We start from the raw sequence: 18,104 nt of genomic DNA, 5'->3' as shown, positions 1-18,104 counted from the left end.
CACACTCCGGAAAACAACCGAGGGGGCCGAAAGAGGGACGGACTGACGCGAGCCCACACCCCTGCTACAGGATCCGGCTGCGGCCGCCAAGCGCCGCCAGCACCTCCGCTGCCGCCGCCGCCATGAGCAAGGGTCACGTGAGCGCGGCAGCCCCGCCCCCGGGCTGAGGATGCACCGCCTCCGAAGCCGAGTCAGGCCTGAGCACTCGCGGTCTGATGGCGCCCTCTACTGGGAGCCTCCTGAAACGACGAGTACAAGCCCGCCGCCCCGATTTCTCCAACGCGAAATACGCTAACGGTGTTGATGTCCACCGGGACACGTAGCCTTTACTTTTTACGAACTCACGACCACACAGTTTTCAGGGGCCCCAGGCCTTGCTTTTTCCAGTTCTCTTCACTTAGTAGTGTATCCCTTTGTCTTGTCACTTCTTCCGTTTCCCCCTGATTGACACCTCCGATTCATAAAGATTTGAACTCAGGCCAGTTCTTTCACTGTGGCTTCCCGATTGCATTTACCAGGAGCTCTTTTTTTTCTATTTCAGTTCTAGCATTTAAGACAGAGGAGGGAGAATCTGCCTCCCCTTTCCTAGACGTCTAACCACTTACAGGAGAACTTCGTCTTCTTTATCTTTTTATCCTCCTCGGTGTATGACTTAATAGGTGTTCCAAAAGTATTAATATTTTAATTCAGTATAAGGATGCACACATGTGTGTGTTTTTACCAGGAACTACTCGGGCAGATGCCTTAAACTGTCATTCATAGTCTTTCTTTAGTAGTATTGAATCTTTTTTTAAACGCCAAAAGTCCCCTGCAGAATTAGAGGGAATTCCAGTGTTTTTCCTTCCCTTCCATTCTGATCCAAAATTGGTCTGTTGAGAGTAAGGCCTCAGCATCTGTTCTTTAGTAGTTCCCAGACAGTATTATATCATTCATGGTCTGGAAGGGAAAAAAAAATTTTTTTTTAGGTTGAGGAAAGAATTTCAGCTTAAAAAAGGAGTGTAATATCATGGCTGCCTGGGAAGTAGACTTTGAAATTTCCGTTTAACTGCAACAATGTAAGGAGAATCTATGGGAATATATGTATGTATGTCTTCTGGCTTACATGAGGACTATGGCAGTTGTTTGTTTGTTTATTTATTTTTGCGGTACGCGGGCCTCTCACTGTTGTGGCCTCTCCCGTTGCAGAGCACAGGCTCCGGACGCGCAGGCTCAGCAGCCATGGCTCATGGGCCCAGCCGCTCCGCGGCATGTGGGATCGGCAGGCGGACTCTCAACCACTGCGCCACCAGGGAAGCCCGGCAGTTTTAAAATTTTATTTTATCTATTAAATTATGGCTACGTTGCGTGTTCATTGCTGAGCGCGGGCTTTCTCCAGTTGCGGTGAGCGGGGGCTACTCTTCTTTGCGGTGCACGGGCTTCTGGTTGTGGTGGCTTCTTTTGCTGCGGAGCTCGGCCTCTAGGTGCGTGGGCTTCAGTAGTTGTGGTGCACGGGCTCAGCAGTTGTGGCTTGCGGGGTCTGGAGCACAGGCTCAGGTGTGGCGCACGGGCTTAGTTGCTCCGCGGCATGTGGGATCTTCCTGGACCAGGGCTCGAACCCGTGTCCCCTGCACTGGCAGGCGTATTCTTAACCACTGCGCCACCAGGGAAGCCCTTAAATAAGAGATTTTTAAAGGAAAGAAAAAATTTATGAGGATAAGGAAAATTTGAACACTAGATATTTAGGAATTATTGTCATATTTTTACATAAGGTAATGACATTGTGATATATAACTTTAAAATAGTACTTTTTAATGGGAAAACATACTCAAATATTTATGGATGAAATGGTATGCCTGAGATTTGCTTCATAATAACCCAGTGTAAGGTGGGGTGAGAAGAAGGTAGAGGTATATCTGAAGTAATATTGGCTGAGATCATAGAAGGAGCTGGGTGGCGGAAATATTCAGCTTGATTATACTATTCTACTTTTGTATATATTCTTTTTTTTTTTTTTTTTTTTTTTTTTTGCTGTACGCGGGCCTCTCGCTGTTGTGGCCTCTCCCGTTGCGGAACGCAGGCTCCGCGGCCATGGCTCACGGGCCCAGCTGCTCCGCGGCATGTGGGATCTTCCCGGATCGGGGCACGAACCCGTGTCCCCTGCATCAGCAGGCGGACTCTCAACCACTGAGCCACCAGGGAAGCCCTGTATATATTCTTAAATTTCCATAAATAAACATTTTTTAAGTACAGAGAAATATTTCTGCAGATCATAACTTCGTAACTGTATCTTTTTCTATTTTTTCTAATATTGATATATATGTAAGAGAATGGGTACTTTAAAACATGAATCTACAAAGCAATCTTTACTAAAAGTTTCATAATTATAACAGTTGAAAAACTGGAAATATTGTCTACCCAGAAATCAAAGAGAATCAACTAAAATACTATTATTCACTCATTCGTTCATTCAAACATACTGAGTTAAGGTAACATGTTAGGAACTGTCTAGGTGCTAGGAATACAGTGTTTGAAAAAGGTGTATACTCTCACGGAGCTTAGTTTAGTTCTATCAGAATTATTATTAGTTTTATGAAGTGGCTTAAGATTAGGCCAACATATAAAAATAAATAACTTTCCTGCCTTACAGCAATAGGCAATTCAAAGAAAAATCCATTCGGTCACAGCAAAATATAAGTAGGAATAAACCTAGCAAGAAATGTGTACGATTTATATGAAGAAAACTGTAAACCTAAATAATAGTCACCTATTCCCAGATGGGAAGACACAATATCATAAGGATATCAATACTCCAAAAATTAATCTATAAAAGTTAATGCAGGGCTTCCCTGGTGGCGCAGTGGTTGAGAGTCCGCCTGCTGATGCAGGGGACACGGGTTCGTGCCCCGGTCCGGGAAGATCTCACATGTCGCGGAGCGGCTAGGCCCGTGAGCCATGGCCGCTGAGCCTGCGCGTCCGGAGCCTGTGCTCCGCAACGGGAGAGGCCACAACAGTGAGAGGCCCGCGTACCGCAAAAAAAAAAAAAAAAAGTTAAAATCTTTATCAAAATATTACTGTAATTTCCTAAGTCTTGACAAGCAGATTCTAAAGTTTAAATAGAAGATTAAATGCTCAAGGAAAGTCAAGAAAAATTAAAAATTAAAAATTTAGAAGAGGAATTTGCCTGACCAGATATCAAAACATACTAAAAATCAACAAGCCTCAAAACCAAAAAGTCATGAAGGAATACTGATTGTGAATAATGAAAGATAAGACAAACATGCATGTTCTTTAGTGGCAAGACTCATAATTTTTGTCAAGTCAGTTCTCCCAAAATTTCCTGTAAGTACAATGCAATATCCATAAAATCTTCAACAGAATGTTTTGTTTTGTTTTGTTTTGTTTTGTTTTTTTGTGGTACGCGGGCCTCTCACTGTTGTGGCCTCTCCCGTTGCAGAGCACAGGCTCCGGATGCGCAGGCTCAGCGGCCATGGCTCACGGGCCTAGCCGCTCTGTGGCATGTGGGATCTTCCCAGACCGGGGCACAAACCCATGTCCCCTGCATCGGCAGGTGGACTCTCAACCACTGCGCCACCAGGGAAGCCCTGTTTTGTTTTTTAAACAAAATTTGTTAGGTGATTCTGAAGCTCATATTAAAGAAAAAAATTCACAAGAATGGCCAAACATTCTAAATAAAAAAACCATGGGAACAATCTGACCTTTCAAATAACAAAATATGCTAAAAAGCTACTGGAGTTAAAACAGGGTGTTATTAGTGCAGGAAGAGGATAGAAGGAATTTGATAAATACTGAAGAAACAGACTTACGCATAACTAGGAATTTCTTTTATGATAACGGCAGCACCTCAAATCAAGGAGAAAAGATCAAGTATCTAACAAATTGTTTTTTAACAAATGACTATTTAGAAGAAATAAGAGTGATACTTCATAATGCACCAAAAAATCTGAATGTATTTGAAAGTTAAAATTTAAAGAAAAAAATTAAGGTATTAGAAGAGAAGAAAAATATTTAATAACTTCAGCATAGGCAGGGCTTTCTAAGCAAGTTGTACAGGTGAATGTTGATAGATATGGCCCCCAAAACAATTAAAATGCAAGAAACCATATACAACAGGGGTCCCCAAGCTGCCTGAACCATCCCCCCCCCAACGCCACAGTCCGTGGAAAAATTGTCTTCCACGAAACCAGTCCCTAGTGTCAAAAAAGGTTGGGGACCGCTGATATAAACGTTAACATTTTTATAATTACAAATAAGAATGTGTTTCCAGTATATTTAACAGACAATGAAATATCTGGAACATAAAAAAGAGCTCTGGACTTCCCTGGTGGCGCAGTGGTTAAGAATTCGTTTGCCAATGCAGGGGACACAGGTTCGTGCCCTGCCTGGAAGATCCCACATGCCGCGGAGCAACTAAGCCCGTGAGCCACAACTACTGAGCCTGCGCTCCAGAGCTCGCAAGCCACAACTACTGAAGCCTGTGCGCCTAGAGCCTGTGCTCTGCAACAAGAGAAGCCACTGCAATGAGAAGGCCGCACACTGCAATGAGTAACCCCAACTCGCCGCCGCAACTAGAGAAAGCCCGCACACAGCAGCAAAGACCCAACACAGCCAAATATAAATAATAAATTATAAAAAACAAACAAAAATAGATGATAAAAAAGAGCCCTACCAGTAAACAATAAAAATTGACCACCTAATGAAAAAATAAGTAACAAATAATAAATGGCTAATATGGATATAAAAACATTTAAAAACTTACCAGCAAAGAAATATAATTTTAGCAATAACAGATAAGAAGTACCTAAATGATATATAGATACTGGGTGTATCCCTTCCCTTGATGGCTGAGGATCATAAGCTACAGGATCATAAAAGCCCAAAACTCTTGAGGGTGATTTGTCCTGTTGTGTGAAAGATTTGGACATTGGGGAAGAGAATTCTTTCCTCATCTGGAAATTGCTGCAAGGACCTCGTAAACCTGTAATTGCTACTGACCAATCTTTCCTGTCACATAGAGAACTCACTTGAGGAAGAAGCCAACATACAGCTAGTAGATTGGGCATGGGAGGGAAAGGTGTGGGAAAAAGGTGAGGGAAGAGGACAGAGAGGGATTAGATTAAGATTGATTATGCACTTGGGTCCAGCTCCATCACTGAACGTTTAAAGTAAGCCACTGGCTTCCCTCTACTTATTTTCCAACCTATTCTCAACCCTCTATTATCAGGCCTCCACTCCTAGTCTATTGAATCAGTTTGGTAATGGTTACCAGTAGCCGTCCAACTGTCAAATCCAATGGACTCCAGTCATCTCACTTACGTGGCATTTATACTTTACATCTTGAAATTTTCTCCTCCTTTAATTTCTTTAACATCTCTTTCTCCTGCTTCTCTTGTTAGAACATTTAACGCCAGTATTGTTTGGGAACTCCTTTTCCTCTGCCTTCTTTTACATTTTTAAAAAGTGTTTTTACTTGAAAATATTTCCAAGTATAGAGAATTATACCTATGTACCTATCTCACCATCTATTTCTGCCTCAGAACTTTAAAGACATTATAGATACATTTGAAGGCCCTATACATGCATCCCTAGTATTATTTACCTCCCTTCCTCCTTCCCCAAACATGGTTATTTAAAAGGTATCCACCGGGGCTTCCCTGGTGGCGCAGTGGTTGAGAGTTCGCTTGCCGATGCAGGGGACATGGGTTCGTGCCCCGGTCCGGGAGGATCCCACATGCCGCGGAGCGGCTGGGCCCGTGAGCCATGGCCGCTGAGCCTGCGCGTCCAGAACCTGTGCTCCGCAATGGGAGAGGCCACAACAGTGAGAGGCCCGCATACCGCAAAAAAAATAAATAAATAAAAAATAAATAAATAAATAAAAGGTATCCACCATCTTGCAGCCGGTATCATTCCCAAGTATATTATTACATTTTTATACTTTTACTCCCATAAACAATAGTCATTTAAAAACTATAAATAAAAGGTATCAAACTCTACATGTCAATCTAACTTGCTCTTTCAATATTTCTTTTGACACATAAGAGCTGTTTCCAGTTCATTCACTTTAAGTGATATATAGTATTTCATCACAAGACATACTATAGTACTACTGACTGATCTCCTGCCTCCCTCTTAGACTTACCTTTGTGAATATATTGGGCCCACCTGGACAATCCAGGCAAACCTCATTCCAAATCTTTAACTTAATGACATCTGCAAAATCCCCTTTGAAGTATAAATAACTTTCTCAGGTTCTGGAGATTAGGATGTGGACATCTTTGTGGGAGAGATTATTCAACCTCTCATACTGTTTTAACTACTGCTCCCTAATTCCAAACATCTTTCTCACCTGGACAATTCCCAAGCTATTTACATAGCCACCAGCTTTGTGTTCTCAATTTCGAATCTAACCATAATCCTCTCCTTAAGACTTTCAGTGGTTCTGCATTCCCTACAGAATCAAGTGAAGTCATTTTCTTAGCATACAATTGGTCATGATTTGACTGCAAAGCAAATTCAGCTTTTCTCTTGCCGTGCTCTACTGAAACCTACACTCCACCCATTCCAAACTATTATACTGAATTTGCCACATGGTCACGCCTCTTTGCCCTTCTTTACTTGCACTCTGTCAGTATGCTGCTCATTCTTCCTTCACCTACCTAGCCAACACATATTGTTCATGAATCCTTTGGAAGTTAATGCCTATCCCCCCAACCCCAGCAGAGCTGACCACCATTGAATGTGTATTTCTAATACCATCAAAACATTCATAACACTTCATAGTAATATTTTGGCTTATAATGCTCCACTCTAGTTATTAAGGGTAGAAACTTCATAATTTTGGCATTCTGTGCACCTAGTGTCTTGGCTTATAGTAGATATGTAAGATCAAAATGGTCATAAATGAAACAATTAAGGTCATGGAGTTAGTGTGTGGGTATTTCTAAGATTTGAATACTGATGGAAAGTGGCATGCTACACAGCCATACATCCACAAGAAAATAAGTGGTGAGACACAATAAAAATTTTTTTTAACTTAGTAAGTTAAATCTGAAATCTTGAAGAGTATGTGCTATTACTCCCTAAATTTTTGGATGAGTAAACAAGCTGAGAGAAGTAAATGATTTGCCTAAATACACCAAGATTAATAACAGAGTTGGCTATAGCTATGGGAAGACTATAATGTTACTCAGGGTTGGGGGGGATTTGATAGACATTCAAATTTTATAACCTTCTAGCCGTGTTTATGAGTGTGTTACTTCATTTCTAGGACACAGCTGGTTTGCTGAGGCATGTGTGAATTATGTCTTTTAGGGATCTTCACATAGAAAAATGGCAAGTTGATAATAAAATTTTTTTAGCAGTGATAACAGTCACAACAAGCTTAATGCTTTTAATTCCTCTCCAATCTGACAATTTTATTGGTGAGGATTGGAAACATGAAAACTTGAATGAACTCACATGAGAAGTGCTTAACAGTAGTTGGCGTGGAGACTGTCCAGGTGGGAAGAGAGGATGATGATTAGGATTAGGGTAGCAACAATTAAGACAGAGAAATAGGGATAGATATAAACTAAATAATTTTTAGCCCTATCCCTAAGTAAGCTGAAAAAAAATGTAATCTAATGAAAACCACCATAATGCTCGAGATGAACTGTCTTTTAGACTTAAAGGGAATGATTTTAGTTCACTATTTCTTTTTGCAGTCCCCCCCCATCTTGCCATTGTTAGGATATTATCAGAAATCCTGCAAGAACAAGCATAACCATCTCAAAACCGTACTGATATCTCCCTGCCCACAAAAGGTTCTTTGCCAATGTATTCAATCATGGTGAATTCCACAAACTTCCATCCAGTTCCAAAGTCACAAATTCATGAGTCATTTTCTATGCCTTCCTCTCACCCTCTGTATCTAACCCATTCACGTCTTTCTCCTAAATGTTTCTCAAATCTACCACTTTGCTCCAACTGTATCATCACCAGGTAAAATCTAACTCGTCTCATCTGTTCTCCATAATGCACAAATTTCAAACCCAGGAGTCTGGCTCTTACCTCTTTCTCTGTCCTCAGCTTGGAAGACAGAACAAGGTCCTCCCCATACTGTATCTGCAGGACCCTATAATTCTTCCAATGCATCATAAAGATGTACAGGTTGCTCCTTCATCTGGAACACTCTCCTCCAGGCTCACCTAATTAACTCCTACTCCTTCAGATATCTGTCCTCTGTTTCTCAGGAAAGCATTCATCCCTGTACCACCCCCCACTCCAACTGCATGGATTCTGCCTGGTTCTGGCTTTCACATTTACTGCTGGTCTAATTTTGCAATTACTTATGATTATTTCATGCTAAGCACCATAAGGGTAGGAATCCAATCTATTTTTTGCTGTCTAGCACAATGCCTGGAACACAGCATGCAATATATACTGGCTAAATGAATACCCCACCCATCATGATTAGGTCCAATGCTAAGTCAATACCCTCAGTTTTGACATGTCGAGGTCATAGTTATTTGTATAGGCAGAATTTGGAATGCAAAATAGCAAAATTAGAACTTAGATGCATCATTCAAAATAAATATAAAACATATGTTAAAGATAAATAACAGCCTACATAAGGTTATGTAGGGAGGCTGGAGTTCTACTATGGTTCATTAAGTCTGATACAGCAGGTATGCAGAGGAAACAGGAGAGAAGTACAGCAGCTTCAAAGATTTGCATAACAGCTACCAAAAATGAATTTAAAAGATAACATTTAGGGCCTCTTGCCTTCCAAGATGGCCCACACCCTTGGAGTGTGTATCTCCCTGAATAAACCTTCTTTCACTTTACTGTCTTGCTCTTGAATTCTTGCCTGCACGAAGCCAAGAACTCACACTTGGCGGCCATCCCAGGGACTCAGACATGACTTGGGATGTGACCATCCTCTCGCACCCCACTCTCTTTCCTGCAACATCTTTTCTGGCACCCAATGCGGGGCCTGAAAGGCCATAATCTCGATCCGCCTATTGGGCTATGGCTCCCCTCTGAAGGGTGGCTGGGACTTATCCTGAGCCATGTAGATTCAAGTAGCCCGTTAAGTGGCAGCTGATGTCGCCTGCAGGATCTGGCAGAGACCAGTTCCCTGGCCGTGAAGAAGCGCACTGAAGCGAAGGCTTTTCCCCCTCGTCTTTCTCATTCTCCTATTGCTCTACCTCTTTGGACTTGAAAAGATCCACCCAGGCGACCACCAAACATCCAAATTTAGACTGCGCGGCAAGTAATAGACAACTTGGTTGGGTCTAAAGAACTCCTGCCAGGGGGCTTACCTGGTGGCGCAGTGGTTGAGAATCTGCCTGCCAATGCGGGGGACACAGGTTCGAGCCCTGGTCTAGGAGGATCCCACATGCCGCGGAGCAACTAGGCCCATGAGCCACAACTACTACTGAGCCTGCGCATCTGGAGCCTGTGCTCCGCAACAGGAAAGGCCGTGATAGTGAGAGGCCCATGCACCGCGATGAAGAGTGGCCCCCGCTTGCCGCAACTAGAGAAAGCCCTCGCAGAGAAATGAAGAACCAGCACAGGCAAAAATAACATTTAGGAAGCTTGTTCCTTCCCACAACACCAGAAGAAAATGGAGCATTATGAAGAAAGTGAAAACATCTCAATTCCTTTAAACCCTCACACAAACTAAAGACACCTTTGATAGTTTTCATTCCAGAGATTTTTAAGGAAATTCACAATCCTCTAGTAATGTTAAACTTTTTATAAAAACTTCCAGGCATAAAACTGAAATTTAAACTTGGAGACATACTTCAGTTAATATTTTCTAACAAGGCATAAATATATAAAGTATCTCAGTGATATGACTCTTGATAAATCCATTCATTTTTAATACAACTCAAAAGCCTACATAACTAAGTTTATCAACTGGTCATTAGTCCACCTAAAATAATACACAATTACAGTGTGTTCCTGATATGGTAAAGAAGAAATTTAAGTTATGCACCTCCTCTCTTGGCCAAATAGAAAGCCCTAAGGCTTTGTTAGCATGTTTCCCCTGTAAACCTGTTATTACTGGGATGATTTTGCTCACTGATATTAGCTATCTTCATTAAGATAAATGTTCATTAGCAAAATAAAGGTTTTAGCTGTTGAAAGGGCAGTGCTACTAAGTCATCATCAAAGTGAATGTTCACATTAAATGTTACCTTTATGTTTTATAAACACACTCATAACACATAACTTGTGGAATAAACATTTCTGAATATATGAGAATTAGAAAATCTAATTTGAAATTAGCCTATATTTTAAAAGACCTAGATTTCTACTATTCAAGAATAAACTGTGGCATAACAGCTATGTAACACTTCAGGGTTTTTTAGCAATGCTATATTCAATAAAAGTTGAGCTGTCACATTAATTTGCAGATACCAGCTGTTAAGAAAAGCCAGAGCTTGCTCAGCTTTTCCATTTTTGCTATTACCATAGTTTTAAAAAAGATTAAAAGACTCATTTAAATTTCCCAGTGAACCTTCCCTTAAAAAGCTCCCCCAAACCCTTTAGCTCTAGGGTTTGCAATCAAAGAGGTGGTTGAAAAGGTAAAGGTAACCAAAGGGCTTTCTCTTTCTCTTGGAAACAGAAGTTTAAAGACCCAGAATTTACACTCAAATCAGGCCATAATCTGACCCACGAAGGCAAACCCTTAAGCTGCACATTGCCCTGTGATTTTTCTCCCCTTCAATAACTGCTTCTGACACTAAAAAGAATTTAAGAAAACCCCAGAATCACAGAGCTGAATCTTCTAGCTCTCTACCCTCACTCTGCAGATGAAATATCACACAATCCATAACCCTCTCCCAAAAACAAAATAGCTGAAACCAGAATATAACTAGAGTGGGCAACATAAAAACTAATCAGAAAGTAAATACAAGTAGCCCTTAGACATAAGCCACCTGGAGAAAAGGAAACCAGTCCTGCTTTTTAATAATTTTATTTTTTCTAATTTTGTGTTAATTTCCCATAGCACCTTGGCAATGTTGAAAACAAAAATACAAATACAACGATGTACTCATTATAACATAATATGCATGAGCATGTGTCACACCATTTGCGGGGGTGTGGGGGGGAGGGGGGAGTGCAGTTTTGACAACAAGAACAAACCTAAGCAATGGACAAGAGAAGCCAGATAACTGGTTCTGACTCCCAACCCCGAACATTTAAGAGATATCACTCACACCTGAATCAGGCAAAAAAAACAAAAAACAAAACCCAATAATGATGTGGATTGTTTCTTACACTAATCAGTGTTTTGTGCTTCAAAACTGAAAATAAAACCATTTTATTGTATACACAGCCTGCTCATATCTCACTTGTACTTTCAGGAACCGTCTACTCAACAATTCACAGCTTTTAAAAATAAAATTGAAACTATTTAATAATTAGGTGGAATTTAAAAAAGAATACACTCTCAACTTGAAAACAAATTCTTTCAACTTCTTAAAATGTCCTCAATTAATGAGGACTGAAATGTCTATGTATCTTCTTGAAATCTCAGACTAAATTAGCATACACCAAAAAGCTCAAAGTTAAATTAATGGCCACCAAACTGTAAGGAAATATAAAAACTTAGGAAAGAACACCATACATTGTAGTTAAGAATTTACAAAAACTCCTTTCGCATTTTACCTTTTCTGTAAAAACAAAACAGTACTTTTAAAATATGGTTAATATACATGGCCAACATAAATAACAGACTTAACCCCAGTGCTGTTCAACTGTATCAAAGTAAAACCAATGGACATTTAAGCCAAAAGACTAAATATTTAAGGCCATAACTAATAAAACTATAGAAAGTGTTCAGTAACTTTTAAATACTCGTCTCTGCTCCAGCAAATGCTAATACTCCCCCATTATGCCTTCTCCAAAGCCAACCTGGTATTTAAAAAGAAAAAGGAATGTACAATATTCAAGCTACCTTAATTTTAGAAACCAAAAATAAATAAATCTGCATGTCATTTGATCACATGCAAATTGAGCACATAAGATGATAAGAACAATAAAACCATATCACTGAAAGATCTTATCTTCTTCCAAAATCCAGTTTAAAAAAATTTAGATGGGGCTTCCCTGGTGGCGCAGTGGTTGAGAGTCTGCCTGCCGATGCAGGGGACACGGGTTCGTGCCCCAGTCCGGGAGGATCCCACATGCCGTGGAGCGGCTGGGCCCGTGAGCCATGGCCGCTGAGCCTGCACGTCCGGAGCCTGTGCTCCGCGACGGGAGAGGCCACAGCGGTGAGAGGCCCGCGTACCGCAAAAAAAAAAAAAAAAAAAATTTAGATGGATCATTCCTTTGAATGCCAGTGTCTATATTTGCAAAAATGAAATTACTCAGATTAAAGACAGGCCTAGATATCATTAAAACCTTAATTATCTGGACAGAAAACGGAGGCAGGTTTTGCCATATCTCTATCTATATACCTTCTCTGTGAAGTGCAAGGTGATGAACTTGTGTGACTCTTGTTCTCATGCATTTAAGAAGTATGGCAGATGATCACTGAACCATACACTCAAGATCATTTGTATCTACTTTTACCCTCCAACAACCCAAGGACACGTTAAGTCATAAGGATGAAGAGAAAAACTTGACATTTAAATTCCTCCTTCTAAAGAACCAAATAAATAGTTAAACTACAATGAATGCCCAACCCTCATCAGTTACAGAGTAATGCTGGACAAAAAAGCCATCAGTTTCACACAACTCACAGGCATCATTTAGATACAAACCTTAAATCTGATATAATAAAATAAATGCTAAATACATATTGTGAATATATATATTATATATATATATATATACACACACACACACACACATACACCCACACATTATTCTTCCCTATACATCCCATCAAAATGGGAACTATTAGCTGTAATGAGGCAAATTAACTGAAAAACATTACATTTAATATGAAATTTTTAAATGGTCATGTCTTTAAATTTCTACTTTCAATAACACCTTCTGGGAAAAAGCAAGAACACATCTTAAAAAAGAACTCTTTTCTTGTGTATCAATTAGAACATTTAGTTTTTAGAAGTTGGGTAGACTAACAGCAAGTCATACAAGGATACAAGTAATAGAGGCCTATTTCTGAGACACATTGTAAAAAAAAAAAAGTATTGTTTCATCTAAGTGCAATAATTAAGTTTATAATCCTTACCAAGCGATTTTTGTAAAATGTTTATTCTCTTAAATCCAATACATTCACAGAGTGTTAACACTTTAAATGTTTATCATTTCCACCAGCTGCAGCATTATCTAAGTAAACCAAAATAAGCACTTTTATCATAAATGTAGTCAGTGATTATTAATACTTTTTTTTTTAAAGGACCTAAACTTCCCCCAAATTTCAGCACAGGTAGTTTTATGGTATGTTTCATTTAGTAGAAAATAGTGTGTAGAAATGAATAGTTTCAAACTGCTTAAATATATTATATCATGTTATCAATCCACCAAATCAAAAGCGATTGCCAAGCTGAATAATAAGTTACAAAGAAACGATAATTCTGGCTTGTACAGAAATGTGTGGTGTTTTCAAAGCTCTGAACAGTTACCTACTAATACAAATCTCCAAAGCTTAACTTAGAGTTGGAAGATGAGTTTCACAGTAATGTAATTTTAACCCTCATTTACATTCATTTTAATATATTACTAAGATGTTTACTCTATGTCACAATGGTGCTTTCCAGTGTTCACAATTTACAGTTTCAATTTGTACATATGTAATTCACTAACATAAGGGACAGTTATTACTATCACAAACTATCCCTAAAAAGAAAACAAAACCCCACCTTACATAGAACTCTGAAAATAGTATGACTTAAAACAGATTAATGCAACATGGTTTTTAATTTTTTAGCCATTTTCTAAACACCAGCATGTAAACTTGCCTATTTAATGTGAGAGCTACAACTTTATTCACTGAGAAATTGTATGTTAATTTTAACTATCTTTCTAACCTCAACTCAAAAATTTTGTGACTTGCTGGTTCTGTTTCTGTGAATTCCAAACTTTTTTTTTTTTTTTGAGAAAGGGAAAGAAGGAAGGTGATAAATACACTGTAAACAGAAAAAGTTGTCCCCAAATTAAACCTTTAAAAAGAAATTTCTTTTTACATCTATTCTATTTAACACTTTAAGAGTCAGCTACAACGTTTCACCTTTAACACTTACACAAATAAATTACTGTAGGGTCAGTCTGCCCTATCATTCTGGGATCTAAAGTTCTAAATACATGACCAGAAGAGTAAAATACTTTAATGTTCAAGTCAGAAATTTAGAACAGTTATATGATTTGACTAGACTGAGCGAGGCAGCTAGAAACATACAATTCTGTAGGTGATTGGTTATTTTGCTTTTGGGGGTGGGTAGTCAAAGAACAGAGTAACGAAGAAAGTAACAACAAAAAAAGAAATCGTTTCCTATTTTAGGGGGGTAAGAAATATCACAGGGCAGCTTAAACCTCTGAGCTCCATTTGACCCACCCACTCAGATATACACAAAATTTTAATTTTTCAAATAACCCCCATTCTTTCCTTGAGTATCAAACTGATTGGTAGTCACATCCCCAAGTACAATCAGAGTCTAACAGCTTGTTGAATGAAATATTAGTAAGGTCAAAAGGACAGACTAAATTTCAAACTGGAAAAAAAAAATCTACTCAAGTATTACATTCAGTTTTCAAATCATTTACTAACATGACAACAGATTTGGCTTCAATCATACTTGCACACACTCACACCACAAGTCACCCCAGCCACTGATCTGTTTTGCAACACAAGGCCATATAGGCAGAAATGGCATTCTCCAAGCCAAACTTTAAATAGATTAAAAAAAGTAATTTCTAATTTTACAGAAATGTTTCTTCAAAAAATATTTTCTCTCACTCCCTCATCTGCTATACTGAAGGATGTATAATGTGTTTTTCTCCCAAGCTAAATCTGAACCCTCAAAATTGATTCCAGGCAGAAGATCTCTGCAAATTAAAATCAAAAACAAAAATAGAAAAATTATATTTTTATATATGTATACATATATATATATATATTTATACTGATTGGAATCCTCCAGCATTTTAAAATCGCTTTAGAGATGAATTTTGGGATTCTATAGCTCACAGCTCCAAAATCCATAATGATTTAAGGATGTACTTTCTCTGTTTCCTTCCTGGCCATGCCCTCCCCTTCAAAACAGTTCAATATAGCCAGGCTCAAGTTTAATGGGAAGAAAGAGAAGTTTTTGAGCAGTTTTTTGTTTGTTTGTTTACTTTGGTGATCTGGGTGGCATGTATTGCTCTTTGCCATTACGTCGAGTCACTCCCTGAGGTATAGCCCTATGGCCAAACTGGCGTCTCTGTTCCCTGATTTTTCCAGCTGCTCCCCTGGGAATGGCATTGCCTCGGAAGCCAGAGTAATCCTTACTAGCCCTTGCTTCTGGCTTCTCATGTTGTTTCTCGAAGGACTTCTCAGGAGCTCCATTCTCTTCATTTTTGGTGGGAGATACTGCATTGGAGCGAAGTTCTCGCAGTGGTTGCACAAGAACTGGAGATGGCTCTTTAGGGGGCTTCTGGCACACTTCAGCATAACTTAGCTTCCGAGGTTCCTTTGAAGTAAAGATAAGAAACAAAAACATTTATGGTACATATTCTCTAAATAATAAAGTACAGAAAGAATCGTGTTAACCACAAGAAATCAGTAAGTTATCTTGTAGGAAAGGGCACTAGACAGTCTCTTATACACTGCTATTAAAGTGTACAGGTACAATCTTTAAAAATGAAATTTGTTGAATATAATTAAAAAGTCTTAGCAATTTATGTATGATACAATAATTTCAATTGAGATATTTATTTGAAGGATATACAAGTCAGCAATGTTTATAATGATGCAAAAAAACCCTGGAAACCTAAATGGCTAACAAGGAAGAACAGATTAAATTAATAATGGTACATCCACATGACAAAATAAAATGGTTCCATTCTCTCTTCCCTGACTACAAAGAACCCTAAGAGAGATACCACAAGAATCTCAGCAGAGCAGTTGGAAACCAATAATATAAACTCTTAATTACCTCATCTGAAAAGGAGAATAGGGATGCTGTGAGAATGGGCTAAAGCATAAAAAAAGTCTTTAGTACTGGTCCTAGCATATAGTAGGCATTTCATAGTGGTAGGTGCTATTCTATTATTATTATCGTTATTATTAAAAGACAAGATAAAATGTTCTTAACCTAGAAAAAAGAAAGAGCTGTACCAAAAATGCACTAGTTATATCAATGAATGAAAGAATTATAGGTAAATTCTGTGGCTTTTTTCCCCCCTGCTTTTCTATATTTTTCAAATTATAAAAATGATTCTGGAAATTGAATAAAAATGGCAGTGGCCCCTCATGGGTTTCATAGGTTTGTTAAGCATTATACAAAAAAGAATTTCAAGAGGCTCAAAGCCTCTATACCCTAGCCCAAAAAAAGGTACAGTCATCATAATGAGAAGGAAGCTTCACTTAACCACAATCTGATTGGAAATAAAGCAATCAAAAAAACAGAATAAAAAGTAATTTCTTCATTCCCTCAACAAGGCTAAAATTTCCAATTTCTTCAGAGTGACTTTAAATGCCTTTTTCGATGTGGGCAACCAGCCCCAATTTGGGCTATTTCCAAATGACTCTGCTCTAGCAAAGAGTTACGTGAAAAATAAAATTTCTCATTATTTAACCTATTGTTTTATTCTCACTAAACTAAATTCATCAAGTTACCTGTAGGGCCACAGCTACAGCTGCACTTATGTTACTATTACACGGTGAAGCAGTATTTGTTCTCGATGGCTTTGCAGTACTCGGGGAAGAAACTGGTATAGTTGTCTGGTTGGGAACATCTTTCTGAACAGTAGAATCCTCTATTAGATCCTTTTCGTGCTGAGTTGTGCTAAGGAAAAAAGAACTTGACATTAGGCTTAGTATAGAGCACAAAGAAACACCTGAGAAATGATCAGAAGAAAAAGTAATCTTAATGTGAAAGATCATCTACTTTGAAATTGTACCTTAATGCAGAAAGCTCAGCTGTACATGGAGGACTGGTGCTCATATTGAGTTGCTGGGCAGAGGTGCAGTCTGTCTCTTCATCCTCTGCAGTCACTGGGCAACTAACTCTCAGCTCTTCCTTATCCTTAAAGTGGAAACATATTTCAAAATTGAACTTATATAGATACTTCTCCAAAGAAGATAAACAAATGGCCAATAAGCACATGCATGAAAAGCTCAACATAACTGTCCATTAGGGAAATGCAAATCAAACCCACAATGAGAAACCATTTCACACTCACTAGGATAGCTATAATCAGTAAGACAGACAATAATGAATGTTAGTGATGGTATGTAGATATTGGGACTCTCATACATTGAGGGTGGAAATGTAAAATGATGCAGCCACTTTGTAAAAACAGTCTGGCAGCTCCTCAAAAAGTTAAATATAGAGTTACTATATGACCCAGCAATTCTGCTCAGTTATAAACCCAAGAGGAAACAAGTCTATACAAAAACTTATACACAAATGTTCACAGTAGCATTATTCATAATAGCCAAAAAGTGAGAACAAGCTAAATATTCAGCTGGTGAGTGGATAAACAAAATGTGGTATAACTATCCAATGGAATATTATTGCACAATGAAAGGAATGAAGTACTGATACACACTATGACGAAGAATGACCCTTGAGGACATTATGCTAAGTGAAATAAGCCAGTCACAAAAAGACAAATACTGTTTGATTCCACTTATATGAGATACCTAGAGTAGTCAAATTCAGAGACAAAGCAGAATGGTGGTTGCCAGGGGCTGAGAGAAGTGGGGGAATGTGAGCTGCTATTTAATGGGTAAACCATTTTAGTTTTGCAAGATAAAAACAGTTCTGGAGACTGGTTGCACAACAATGTGAATGCATTTAACACTACTGAACTGTACATGCTTAACATGGTTAAGATGATAAATTTTATGTTAAGTGCATTTTACCACAAGTAAAGAACAAATATCAAGAAAGAGCCCTAGGGCTTCCCTGGTGGCGCAGTGGTTGAGAGTCCGTTTGCCG

General features: G+C 38.9%; 1 protein-coding gene across 10 annotated transcripts in view; it reads right to left on the bottom strand.

Annotated features, from left to right (window-relative positions):
• Window positions 1–15,290: 15,290 nt before the first annotated feature.
• The window catches only part of LARP4 (La ribonucleoprotein 4), a gene marked incomplete at both ends in the record, with an annotated part of 45,114 nt that continues 42,300 nt past the window's right edge, over window positions 15,291–18,104 (bottom strand). For 9 of the 10 annotated variants that reach the window (XM_079715673.1, XM_079715677.1, XM_079715678.1 and 6 more), the window contains 3 exons: window positions 15,291–15,629; window positions 16,778–16,946; window positions 17,062–17,186. In XM_079715673.1, coding sequence (XP_079571799.1) covers window positions 15,291–15,629; window positions 16,778–16,946; window positions 17,062–17,186 — 633 coding nt within the window. The remainder of the gene's footprint in view (window positions 15,630–16,777; window positions 16,947–17,061; window positions 17,187–18,104) is intronic. The other variant, XM_079715671.1, reaches the window with a different exon arrangement.

This window comes from Hyperoodon ampullatus (genome assembly GCF_949752795.1).
Source record: "Hyperoodon ampullatus genome assembly, chromosome: 11".
In the NCBI taxonomy this organism is placed as follows: domain Eukaryota; kingdom Metazoa; phylum Chordata; class Mammalia; order Artiodactyla; family Ziphiidae; genus Hyperoodon; species Hyperoodon ampullatus.
This window is presented reverse-complemented; position numbering and strand designations above follow the sequence as displayed.